This window comes from Schistocerca serialis, chromosome 7 (assembly GCF_023864345.2).
Source record: "Schistocerca serialis cubense isolate TAMUIC-IGC-003099 chromosome 7, iqSchSeri2.2, whole genome shotgun sequence".
Lineage (NCBI taxonomy): Eukaryota > Metazoa > Arthropoda > Insecta > Orthoptera > Acrididae > Schistocerca > Schistocerca serialis.
Window position 1 is genome coordinate 101645383 of NC_064644.1, and position 13893 is coordinate 101659275.

At 42.0% G+C, this 13893-nt stretch overlaps 1 protein-coding gene across 1 annotated transcript in view; it reads right to left on the minus strand.

Moving 5' to 3' along the window:
- The window catches only part of LOC126412335 (cyclic AMP response element-binding protein A-like), a 690109-nt gene that overhangs the window by 23328 nt on the left and 652888 nt on the right, over positions 1-13893 (minus strand). The window contains exons 3-5 of the mRNA XM_050081877.1: positions 9988-10343; positions 3756-3879; positions 762-979 (exon numbers count right to left, since the gene is read on the minus strand). Coding sequence (XP_049937834.1) covers positions 762-979; positions 3756-3879; positions 9988-10343 — 698 coding nt within the window. The remainder of the gene's footprint in view (positions 1-761; positions 980-3755; positions 3880-9987; positions 10344-13893) is intronic.

Consider the following 13893-nt stretch of genomic DNA (forward strand, 5'->3'; position numbering starts at 1 on the left):
TGTAATAATGGTCTAACAACTTTTGGCATTGTACTTGATAATGGCATAAAAGCTGAAATCTAGATAGTACAGTAGATAAATATAGTTATACACATTGAAATGGCAGTTTGCACTCTTAAAAATTACTGCATGACTGTGGTTCAACACCACTGAAAATTTGGTATGAATACCCAGATGACATCTTAGCCATGGTAACCTCCTTCCTCCTGAACAATCTTGGTCTCAATGGAACATTACACCCTAATCTTCTCATTTCCTGTTTACAATCAATGATAGCTCATAAAGCACTTATCAATGCAGTCAACTTTGTAGCCACACTTAAGTTTCACATATTTTTTCCGAGAAATCTGAAACATCAATCTGCTCCACATAAATTTATTTTGTGTTTTTTTTCCTTTTAATAATGCTTTACAAAATTTCTCTATCAATACACACAGGTATATAAATTGAAGTCAGTTATGGTTCCGTCTGTATGTCTGGGCTAATCTCAGGATGACTGTGACTGTAGAGATTTTGATATGATTTTCACTAATAGGTAGACATTTCCAAGAAATGTTTGTGTATATAATTTATAAATATTTCAGAAAGTGCACCAATTTCTGATGTTTTTCCCGAGGACAGCCTTACACAGGTATTTTCTGATATTTTACAGGGGACAAATGTAAATAACGACAGGCATTTTCTATACTGCAGTTTTGTGAAGGATATGAAAGCGCTAATATAGAAGCATTATTTGGTATTGTTTCACTTGGTACACTTACTGGCTGGTTGCTGATGAGTGGCGTCTGGATGGGCTGCCTGCCAGGGGCAGCAAGCAGGAGGCGAGGCTGCTGAGTGGTCGAGCCAGAGCTGGAGCGTTGCACGCGGCCCCCCACACACGCTACACCTACTCCTGGGGATGTCGGTTCGCGCCCTGGAGATGCGTTGCCTTCACTGTCGCTAGTGGTTGAGGATGGTGGTGTCGGTGGCAGTGTGAAACCTGTGTGAGCAATGGCCAAGTCAGCAACTCTCATCTCTGTCTGATGCTACATACAGAAAATCATCAATACCACTAGCTAATGAGTCAGTGACTCTTTTTTTACATTGGTCAAGAATGACGCCGTTTCAAAATTAGATTGAAATAAATTTGCTGAATGCGAATAACTTGGCATCCGCAGTATTAGGTATGGATGTTCTACCTGTTGGTGACATGTGAAAATTTGTACCAGACCAGGACTCGAACCCGGATTTCCTCTTTATTGTGAGTGGTCACCTTATCATTAGGCTACCCACACATGCATCCTGGACAGATCCACATTTCCATATGTCATGCTATCTACAGCCCTATACCACAGTCTTTTTACTTTCAATACTGTAGTATAAGGATGTAGATAGTGTGACATCTGGAAATTTGGTCAGTTTGCATGGATAGCCTGATGGTAAGGTGACCACTCGAGATGGTGGGATACCCAGGTTTAAGTCCCTATTTCGCACAAACTTTCATATGCGACAAACAGGTAGAACACATCTACCTAATAATTATGGAAAACTTAAATATGCAGTCTATAAAAATGAAGTAATTCCCCTCTAATTACAGATCCATTTCATTCCTTCTAGTCCTTATAACAAATTTTGAGAAAATGTCCTACAATAGACTGCTGATTCATTTTTATGGCATAACCTGCTGACTGCCTGTAGCCTCCCCCCCCCTCCCCCCCCCCCCTCTCCAGAGAAAGCTCACAATTCCTGGCAGGGATAAGAATGCAAAATTATCCTCTTGATTTATTCTGTGATCTTGAAAATGCCTCCGATTCCTTGAAATTCTATTCAGGAAACTTAAATGTTATTTATAATGCAATAGACTGGCCAGACAAGGTCCAAAGATGTGCACAATGATAAATCCCAGCAAACTGAAATAATGCAAGGATCGTAGATATGATCAGACACTGCTAAAACCACATTTAAACTGAGGGTTTCTAACAATTGTCCATGTATGTAACACAACTATTAATATTAATAGAGAACAATTTAACATGAAAGAAAAATACAGTATATTATGAAATAGTGACTTCAACACTGATATTCTAAGTTGATTTTCACTTTTACCACACAAACAACTAGACATACTTGTTGTCTGAGTATTATCAACCACACTTTTTCCATACTGATAAAAAGCAGCAGGTCAGATATTGTGAAAATTAAGTTCACATGTATAAAATATGCAGAACATTACTATTGTGCCAGCTCACAATTTTAAATAGTCATCTGTAACTCTAGTGTAGCAACTGAAGACAGTGGCCTTGATCCTCACTTTTAGTTATTGTCAGGATGTAGAGGGTGACAGTTAATGAACTACATGAAAAAAATGTAAATTAGTTACAAACTACAGCATTACACACTTTTTTAACATGTAAACGTGACTACAGATATTCAGATTTAGGTTATTACATGTCTGATATGTCTGCCATCATTGGCAATGATGTGGCGCAGACGAACAGGGAAATTGTGCATGACCCGCTCAAGTGTTGGAACATTGATGCTGTTGATGACCTCCTGAATGGCTGTTTTCAGCTTAGAAATGGTTTTAGGGTTATTGCTGTGCACCTTGCCTTTGATATAGCCCCGCCAAAGGAGTCACATGTGTTCAGATCTGGAGAATATGGCGGATAATCGAGGCCCATGCCAGTGGCCTCTGGGTCCCCTGAGCCAGAATGCGGTCCTCAAAGTGCTCCTCCAGGACATCAAACACTCTCCTGCTTTGATGGGGGCGAGTTCTGCCTTGCATGAACCACATCATGTTGAAATCAGGGTCACTTTGGATAATGGGGATAAAATAATCTTCCAAAACCTTCATGTACCATTTGGTAGTCACCGTGCCATCAAGGAATATCACACCAATAATTCTGTGACTCGACATTGCACACCACACAGTCACCTGCTGAGAACAAACAGATTTCTTGATATCAAAATGCAGATTCTCAGTTCCCCAAATGCGCCAATTTTACTTATTGATGAACTCATCCAAATGATAGTGGGCTTCATTGTTAAACCAAACCATACTAATTCCCATCATGCCCTGTGGACAACCATGCAGTTTGAACATCCTAATGCATACCATTCAGATGTTATGATGATTTTATTTCATATAGTTCAATAATTGTCACCGTGTACCTGTGAAAGAGGTTTTTTAATACATGCAACATAACCACGAAACAAAATTCAGCTTTGACTAGTCAAGACAATGTGTCACAAACATGCAGACAGTGGACTGACTATGTAAACAATGGATTGAAACACTCTGTGGTTAAGACAGTAATGGTGGCCACCTGTAATGGAAAAAATAACTTTGTGGAGCTACAGTGCAAGCAATGTGTAAAAACATCACTTCAAAATTGTGGCACTTTGTAGCCATTTCCTGGGGCTAGCACAATCCTAGGAATTCATACAGATCACTTAGAACAAGATGCTCCATACATATATGAATACTTACACAGAGGGCTTAGTGCATGAGACATTTTCTCCAGAAGTTAATTTGGTGGTGTTTGTCCAGACATTTCATTGTCTCTTTTCTGTCTGTCTACATATTTCATAAAATTTTTGTTCTATTAACATTTTTACCAAAGAAAGACACAGAAACTTTAACAGTATTAAATTTAAAGGGTGACAGCAGGGGATTATTTGCAAATCTGCATATTTGTACCTTCATAGTATGTGAATATCAACAAAAGAGATATAAAGAGGAAAATATTGATATCGCAAAATGCATGCAAACACACCTGAAGTGTTGGGTTCAACTTTGATGTTGAGCTTTGGTATGACCATTTTCTGCTGTGCGAAGATGGTACCGCGTGTCGCCAGCAGGATGGTGGGTTGCTTCAGGACGCTTTGCTGACCACTTGTCTGCAACAAAAGTCTCCAGCTTTCAGACAACACTCCAAAAATGTCAGCACACACACACACACACACACACACACACACACACACACACACACACACACACACACACACATACAGCTTCCAAAGTCACATTTATATCCCTATGCTCTCAACATTTTCCATGGTGTCATCCATCAACACTTCAAAGAGGTCTATTCTGGAAATATGAAATGAATTTTAATTGCTCTTTCAGGTTCAGAGACTGGATGTTTTTTGTGTGCAAATTACAGATGCACTAGTCACTTCCAAATTGCACAACACATTAATGCAATTGTTCCAGAAATTGCCGTTAACTAAGTAAAATTTTTCTTTCAGTAGTCTTAACAGTGCAGCCTTGAATAGAATAAACTCTCTCCCTCATTCATTCTTTTCATCCCAATTTTATTCATTCAAGCTTCATTCATTAACACCGGGTGATCAAAAAGTCATTATAAATTTGAAAACTGAATAAATCATGGAATAATGTAGATAGAGGGGTACAAATTGACACACATGCTTGGAATGACATAGGGTTTTATTAGAACCAAAACAATACAAAAGTTCAAAAAATGTCTGACAGATGGCGCTTCATCTGATCAGAATAGCAATAATTAGCATAACAAAGTAAGACAAAGCAAAGATGATGTTCTTTACAGGAAATGCTCAATATGTCCACCATCATTCCTCAACAATAGCTGTAGTCAAGGAATAATGTTGTGAACAGCACTGTAAAGCATGTCCGGAGTTATGATGATGCATTGGCGTCGGATGTTGTCTTTCAGCATCCCTAGAGATGTCGGTCGATCATGATACACTTGCGACTTCAGGTAACCCCAAAGCCGATAATCGCACGGACTGAGGTCTTGGGACCTGGGAGGCCAAGCATGACAAAAGTGGCGGCTGAGCACACGATCATCACCAAACGACGCGAGCAAGAGATCTTTCACGTGTCTAGCAATATGGGATGGACCGCCATCCTGCATAAACATCGTACGTTCCAGCAGGTGTTTATCAGCCAGGCTGGGGTGATGCGATTCTGTAACATATCAGCGTACCTCTCACCTGTCATGGTAGCAGTTTTGCTGTCCAGCGTCATCTGTCAGACATTTTGTGAACTTTGTTTTTTTTTGTTCTAATAAAACCCTATGTCATTCCAAGCATGTGTGTCAATTTTTACCTCTCTATCTACATTATTCCGTGGTTTATTCAGTTTTCAAATTTATACTGACTTTTTGATCACCCAGTATATTCATTCATTTCATCATAGTTGCATTCACTTAAGCTTCAGCCTCTCATTCTTATTAACCATTTATTCAGTGCTGCCTTCATTAATTCAAAAATATTTAAAAATAGAAAAAGTTTAGGAATTATATAAATGGTCTGTATGTTGCCATATTTTCCACTGAGAAGATGTACAGTAATTATAACACTGACTTGCTCCATTTCATAGTGATAAGTCACAATTATGATCCATGGAAAACGAACACTAACAGTAAGTACCTAGTTTCCTTCATACATTTACTTGTAGTTTGCTACATTCATTCATTCCTCCCTCTGCCTCCTTTCTATTGTTCATTTATAACTTCCTTCTTTAATTTATTCTCCCTCCCTCTTCCATTTACACTAGCTGATCAAACGTGTCCAGATGCTACTACATAACAAGGAATTGATCACTATATGGCACAAGATGTGAAGGCTATTACATTGTCAATAAAAAAAGCAGCAACAGAAGAATGGGTGAGTCAGGAGAGCTCAGCCACTTCAAATGTGACGTCACATGAGTAACAAATACACCAGAGTCATTTTACTCTTCTACATTCCACTGCTGGTGATGTGACTGTGAAGCAGAAATCCAAAGGAACAACCACAGCCATACTAAGACCAGACAGACTAACAGGGACCGCTGAGCATTGTGGAGTGTTATTGTAAAAAATTACATGACATCAGTGGAAGGAATCACTTGTGAGTTCCGAAGTGCCACCAGCAGTCCAGCTAGCAAAATTACTGCCTGCATGGAGTTATAAAGAATGGGGTACAATGGGTGAGCAGTTAGTCATATGCCACACATTTGTATTTGATGCTTGAGGTGGTGGAAAGAGCAATGCCACTGGACAGTGGATGACTGGAATTGAGTGATTTGGAGTGATGAGTAATGCTAAACTCTGTGTCAATCTGATGGAAGGGTTTGAGTTTTGCCTGGAGAACATTATCTGTGATTGTGTGTAGTGCCAACAGTGAAGTAGGGAGGACATAATGTCATTGTATGAGAGTATTTTTCATAATCTCCTGATTGTATTAAGAAAACAATAAATGTGGAAGGATATGAACACATTATGCAGCACTGTTTACTGTGTACAATACAGGAAAAGTTTGGAGATGATGATGCTATGTATCAGCATAACAATCCACCATGTCTTAAAGCAGAATCTGTGAAGCTATGGTTTGTAGACAATAACATTGCTGAAATGGACTGACTTGCCCGAGAGTCCCAACCTGAACCCAATGGAACAGCTTTGGAGTGAGACGGAATGTCGACTTTGCTCCAGAACCCAGCTTCCGACACCACTAGCTTCTCTGGTTTTGGCAACGAACTGCCGTTCCTCCACAGAAATTCAGACATCTCACTGAAATTGTCTTCAGCAAAGTTCGAGCCGCCATAAATACAAAGTCTTGACACACTTCATATTAATGTCCACTAAAAGGTGTTTGGGTACTTTTGACCTGATAGAGTATAATTCATCACCCTCCCTCCTTCTTCCATTCATTCACTCACTCATTCACCCATGTACCCAACATCACATTACATCCCATCACACCTTGACCAGAATGAGATTTTCACTCTGCAGCGGAGTGTGCGCTGATATGAAACTTCCTGGCAGATTAAAATTGTGTGCCGGACCGAGACTCGAACTCGGGACCTATGCCTTTCGCGGGCAAGTGCTCTACCGTCTGAGCTACCCAAGCACGACTCACGCCCCGTCCTCACAGCTTTACTTCTGCCAGTACCTCGTCTCCTACTTTCCAAACTTAACAGAAGCTCTCCTGTGAACCTTGCAGAACTAGCACTTCTGAAAGAAAGGATATTGCGGAGACCTGGCTTCGCCACAGCCTGGGATATTTCCAGAATGAGATTTTCACTCTGCAGTGGAGTGTGCGCTGATATGAAACTTCCTGGCAGATTAAAACTGTGAGGACGGGGCGTGAGTCGTGCTTGGGTAACTCAGATGGTAGAGCACTTGCCCGCGAAAGGCAGAGGTCCCGAGTTCGAGTCTTGGTTCGGCACACAGTTTTAATCTGCCAGGAAGTTTCCATCACACCTTCTCTACCTTCGGCCCATTTGTGTTGATCTCCTCTAATTATTTTCCCCCTCTTCAGATCTCTCATTCCCACATCCACATATATGGTATGTTGTATATAAGGTCGGTGGATAATTTAGTAGCGTTTTTGTTTTGTATTTTGGTATTCCGCTTGCTACGGGTATATTTATCGAATGTTATTTTTTATTTGTGCTTCACTGTTGTTATTTCAGTTTACCTATCGTCATTTGGAGATAGTGAGTGGTGCTGTCGATGCTAGAAAATTGAGTGCCGAGTGGAGAATTCAGAACATTTCTGACATATTCTTGTGTTTGAGTTCAGTAGTGGGGTGACAGCAGCGGAGGCAGACAGAAACATTTGCGCCTTGTATGGGAATAACGCCATTGGACAGAGCACGGTAAGAAAATGGTTTTCTCCTTATAAGGATGATCGTTTTGACATTAGTGACTTTCCAAGTACAGTACTATCTTCGGGGATTTGGTGCATTAATCCACAATGGTTCACGTAAGTGTGCTCGTGAACTGGCAGATGTGATGAACTGTGATCATTCCACCGTCATGCGACATTTTCATGCAATGGGGAATGTTCAAATATCGCGTGTGCGGGTACTGCATGCTCCGAGCCAAAATTACAAAATGCATCTCTGCTCGCTCGTCATCAGTTGGCTCGTGAACAAAACTTGTCATTTCTATCCTGTATCGTTACTGGTGACGGCAAATGCTGTCTTCATGCTAACATAAGGAAAAGAAAGGAATGGTCGAACCAAAAGAAAGCAGCAACTTCCCGTACCAAGGCCTGCGGGCATCCGCAAAAGTTATGTTGTGTATTTGGTGGAACAGTGACTGTGCGATGTACTACGAATTGAGTTCTCTAGACGTAACTATCAATGCTGACATTTATTGTCAACCATTGCAACATCTTGCTGACGCAGTCCGAGAACAACTAATAAAAAGACAGCGTGAAGTGATGTTACTCCACCATAACGCCCGCCCGCATTCCGCTAGACTGACAAAAAAACACTATACAGGAGTTGAGTTGGGAAGTCATTCCATACCCGCCTTATTCACCTGATATTGCGCCCTCAGATTTTCGCCTTTTCCGCTCTCTATCGAACGGCCTTCAAGAACTTACTTCCGGTTGAAAATGTCCTCTGAACACGGCACGACGATTTCTTCGTCTCGAATCGTCCGATTACTACAGTCGTGGAATCGAAAAGTTACCTCAGAATAATTGGCGCACTATTGTAAGTACTGAAGGAGAGTATATTATTGGTGACTAAAGTCTCTCTTATGTGTATCTGTCGTGTTTATCGAACTTATCGAGAAACGCTACGAGCTTATCCACCAACCCAATACCACAGTCTAACGTAACAGTCGCGACACTTCTTTTTGATTTTGTTACCTACCGCGCCAGCAGCGCCCCAAGCGGCCAATAACTTAAACTGTGAGTTCGGCGCGATCGTGAAAGCTAATAGTGGTTGTTTATTTTGACTTCTACAATGGTTTTTACAAGCGGGAGCGTTTGTAGCGCAATAAATTGCAGCAACAACAGGAAGAAGACACCACAGCTGTCTTTTTTTAAGTTTCCTAAGGATCATGTTACTAAACTGTATCGTCAGGATTCACTTGCAAACTACACGTGTATTAATGATTAATGTTTCGTTTTAAGAGCAGAAAATGGCTAGTTAATAGCAGACAATATTAGGTTTCGTTCGCTACATTTCGAACAAAACCAGTTCATGAACGCACACAATAATAAACTCGTATGAAATGCGGTACCCACACTGTTTGACATCCAAAATAAGCCGCCTTAGCTGACGATGAAGAGGAAACTGCCACAAAGATTCGACAATCCATCTAAACCTGTAAAACAGTCCTATGGCGCAGAAGCAGGCAGTTCAGCTCTCCATGTATCAGTGCCAGATTCGTGTGAATCGTCAACACAGACCTGCTTTGACGATGAAGTGGTCAGATTAAGTGCAGTTATTCGTGTCTAACGAAAGTGTAATGTTTGGTATGTATTTCATTCACTTACGTTGTTAGTCACTTAATTTTCCTTGCTTCCTTCATGTGATGACATTGTTTTGTTAGCAACTTGTTCACTGACAGATTGTTCGAATATTATTCAAATATTTGGTTTTGCGTGAAATGTAATGTAATCAGCTCATTATAATGTTTTCAACATATTTCTCCCACTATTTGGCAGTTGCTTGTCCCACATAGAATAATATAAAGAAGGTCGTACTTGTGACAACAGGCGACGACAATGACAAACACAGTAGGCCTACAGAACGATAAATAGCTGTCGATCGCTGTGCTACTTACATGTGAATCTGTGTGTTTATATTCTTTTGATATCAACGTGGTAAGCTGCAGTTTTATCCAACGTCACAAGTGTTTCTTCACGAGTGTGTTGTAACTTGCCACCCGATTCACGGCTTTTGTCCATACTTGCGCTTATTTTAGAATCATTTTTAGAAACATATATGTCTTCTGATACTACACAAACCCTTGGAGGCAAGAAAATAACTCAAATATTTCGTAAATTACGTAGGAAATGGTTGCAAAACGAACAGCATGCTTACGACGTGTCTGACGTTCACCTTACTCGCCGCTTGGAGCGCTAGTGTAGCTCGATCTGTCAAACGGTAACAACTTTTACAGCAGTGAGTGTCGCGACTGTTAGACTGTGCCAATTCCCTACCTCCTCATGAACCCACTGCCCCTACCCTCCCCCTGTTCCTGTGTGTGACGACGCAGTGCTGGGGAGCGCTCACCCGTACACCCTCGGCCTTTATCTCCCTCCGCACGGCGGCGCCCTGGGGCTGCTGCTGCTGGTGGTCGCGCACCGCGGGGGCGGCGGTGGCCTGCTGGGGCACGTGCTCCGCCTCCGCCTCCGCCTCCTGCTCCGCCTCCATGTCGACGTCCACGTCGACGTCGACATCGACGTCCTGGTCGGAGGAACCCGGCGACAGCGGGCAGGAGTCGGAGGGCGACGGCGGCTCGCTCAGCGGCTCGTCCTTCACCAGCACCGGAGACCCCACCGACACTGACGCCGACCCCGCAGACGTGGGCTGCGGCCGCGACGTACGCCGGGACCCCGCAGCCAGCGGCCAGCACTCGCCCTCCATCGCTGCGGCACACCAGAACAACGTTACGTAGCACATTTTTCTCCATTACAGAGCTGGAAGACATTCACAGAGACGATTTCAAAATTTAAATTCGTAGGAAAAATTTCAGAACCCTTCAGAATTAACGCAGAAGTTCGGTAGGGCGATGGGCTCTCGCCGATGTCTACGATTTGGTATCAGGCAAGGTCATGAGACAGTAGGTTAAAGAAATACAAGAGAAAAACAATGAAGGAATCAGTGGATATCCATCTTATTGCATGATCGAGGGACCTGCCATGCCAAGTACCAAGTAAGTGCCAGGTACTGCAAGATGGCACGATATTCAGAAATTATTTTTTTTTAAATAGAAGGTTGTGGCATAGTATCCAAACTGCTATTAACAGCAGTGTTGAATTCACTTGTTATAACTGATAAATAAGGAAGCCAATTTGCTCAGTAATCAGTTTAAATTTGTAAACTCGTCACCGGAACTTAAACTACTCACTGAAGCTCGGAATATCGTACCGAAGCCACGTGGCACATACAAGCATATTTCAAGGTGCAACAAATTATAGAATATCATAGATAATATACAGGGTGGTCCATTGATAGTGACCGGGCCAAATATCTCACGAAATAAGCGTCAAATGAAAAAAACTACAAAGAACGAAATTCGTCTAGCTTGAAGGGGGAACCAGATGGCGCTATGGTTGGCCCGCTAGATGGCGCTGCCATAGGTCAAACGGATATCAACTGCGTTTTTTTTTTTTTAATAGGAACCCCCATTTTTATTACTTATTCGTGTAGTAAGTAAAGAAATATGAATGTTTTAGTTGGACCACTTTTTTCGCTTTGTGACAGGTAGCGCTGTAATAGTCACAAACATATAAGTACGTGGTACCACGCAACATTCTGTCAGTGCGGACGGTATTTGCTTCGTGATACATTACCCGTGTTAAAATGGACCGTTTACCGATTGCGGAAAAGGTCGATATAGTGTTGATGTGTGGCTATTGTGATCAAAATGCCCAACGGGCGTGTGCTATGTACGCTGCTCGGTATCCTGGACGACATCATGTAAGTGTCCGGACCGTTTGCCGGATAGTTACGTTATTTAAGGAAACAGGAACATGCGAAACGTCAGCCACGACCTGCAACAAATGATGATGCCCAAGTAGGTGTTTTAGCTGCTGTCGCGGCTAAACCGCACATCAGTAGCAGACAAATTGCTCGAGAATCGGGAATCTCAAAAACGTCGGTGTTGAGAATGCTACATCAACATCGACTGCACCCGTACCATATTTCTATGCACCAGGAATTGCATGGCGACGACTTTGAACGTGTACAGTTCTGCCACTGGACACAAGGGAAATTACGGGACGATGACAGATTTTTTGCACGCGTTCTATTTAGCGATGAAGCGTCATTCACCAACAGCGGTAACGTAAACCGGCATAATATGCACTATTGGGCAACGGAAAATCCATGATGGCTGCGACAAGTGGAACATCAGCGACCTTGGCGGGTTAATGTATGGTGCGACATTATGGGAGGAAGGATAATTGGCCCCCATTTTATCGATGGCTTTCTAAGTGGTGAAATGTATACTGATTTCCTACGTAATGTTCTACCGATGTTACTACAGGATGTTTCACTGCATGACAGTATGGCAATGTACTTCCAACATGATGGATGTCCGGCACATAGCTCGCGTGTGGTTGAAGCGGTACAGAATAGCATATTTCATGACAGGTGGATTGGTCGTCGAAGCGCCATATCATGGCCCGCACGTTCACAGGATCTGACATCCCTGGATTTCTGTCTGTGGGGAAAGTTGAAGGATATTTGCTATCGTGATCCACCGACAACCCCTGACAACATGCGTCAGCGCATTGTCAATGTATGTGCAAACATTACGGAAGGCAAACTACTCGCTGTTGAGAGGAATGTCGTTACAAGTATTGCCAAATGCATTGAGGTTGATGGACATCATTTTGAGCATTTATTGCATTAATGTGGTATTTACAGGTAATCACACTGTAACAGCATGCGCTCTCAGAAATGGTAAGTTCACAAAGGTACATGTATCACATTGAAACAACTGAAATAAAATGTTCAAACGTCCCTACGTTCTGTATTTTAATTTAAAGAACCTACCTGTTACCAACTGTTCGTCTAAAATTGTGAGCCATATGTTTGTGACTATTACAGCGCCATCTATCACAAAGCGAAAAAAGTGGCCCAAGTAAAACATTCATATATCTTTACGTACTACACGAATATGTAATAAAAAAATGGGGGTTCTTATTTTAAAAAACGCAGTTGACATCCGTTTGACCTATGGCAGCGCCATCTAGCGGGCCAACCATAGCGCCATCTGGTTTCCCCCTTCAAGCTAGACAGGTTTCGTTCTTTGCAGTTTTTTCGTTTGACGCTTATTTCGTGAGATATTTGGACCGGTCACGATCAATGGACCACCCTGTATATAACAAAAAGTACCACCACAGCTGTATCTTGGAGAATGTCTTTATTCTATCGCACCACTAGCTTCGGCGGCACATTACCACCATCCTCGGGCCCCACCACTACTAAAAGAGTATTTGATTTCCTTGGCGCATCTGCTGTGAGATCCTTGTTACTAGCACACGTGGACTAGCACAAGGAGTCTACACTCCAGTGCCCAATGGGCATGTAGTTGCAGAAAAATAATATTTACCCATGCCACGTAAGAGCCAGGTACTGCAGGATGGCACCATATTCAGAACTGATTTCTTTTCTAGAAGGTTGTCGCATAGTATCCAAACTGCTATTAACAGCAGTGTTGAATTCACTTGTTATAACTTATAAATACGGAAGCCAATTTGCCCAGTGATTAGTTCAAATTTGTAAACTCGTCACCGAAGCTTAAACTACTCACCGAAGCTCGGAATATCGTACCGAAGCCACATGGCACGTACAAGTATATTTCAAGGGGCAACAAATTATAGCACATCATTGACAGCATATTAATCGTGAAAGAAAAGAGGACAGTACAGATATTGATTAGTAAACTGATTCTCTGTTAGTCTGTGGTTTTGGGAAGTTTAGTTAAGAATATAAATAGAGAAGAGATAATCACTCCATCATTACCTCTGCAATAAAATCTCGCGTACATCATGTATCTTCGCAGCAAAAAGTGAATTAATATTTCATTTAGTTTTCACGTAATAACACGGTTCGCAACAGTCGCCAACAGTAAAAGAGTAACTCGAGGACGATAGCGACGAATTCCTTGCGGCACTGTTATTGTTGGGCCATTATCATCTACAAAGCATTGTCTCTCAGTATCTCCACTGTAACATTTAACAATCCGTTATAGTTTACTTGAACCCGGTCTTTAAGAACCTATTCAAATTTAGTTGCCACGCACGACCCGAGATATGATCACCCCGCCTTATCGTGTTAGTCACCTTTCCGGCACCTTCTGTTCCCAAGTTTACATCTTTTTCGGTACTTCCAGTGCGTCAGGAAATTCATCACTCTGTCGTTTTAACTTATTGAAGACCGCTCTTCGATGCATTTGCTCGTTCTCGA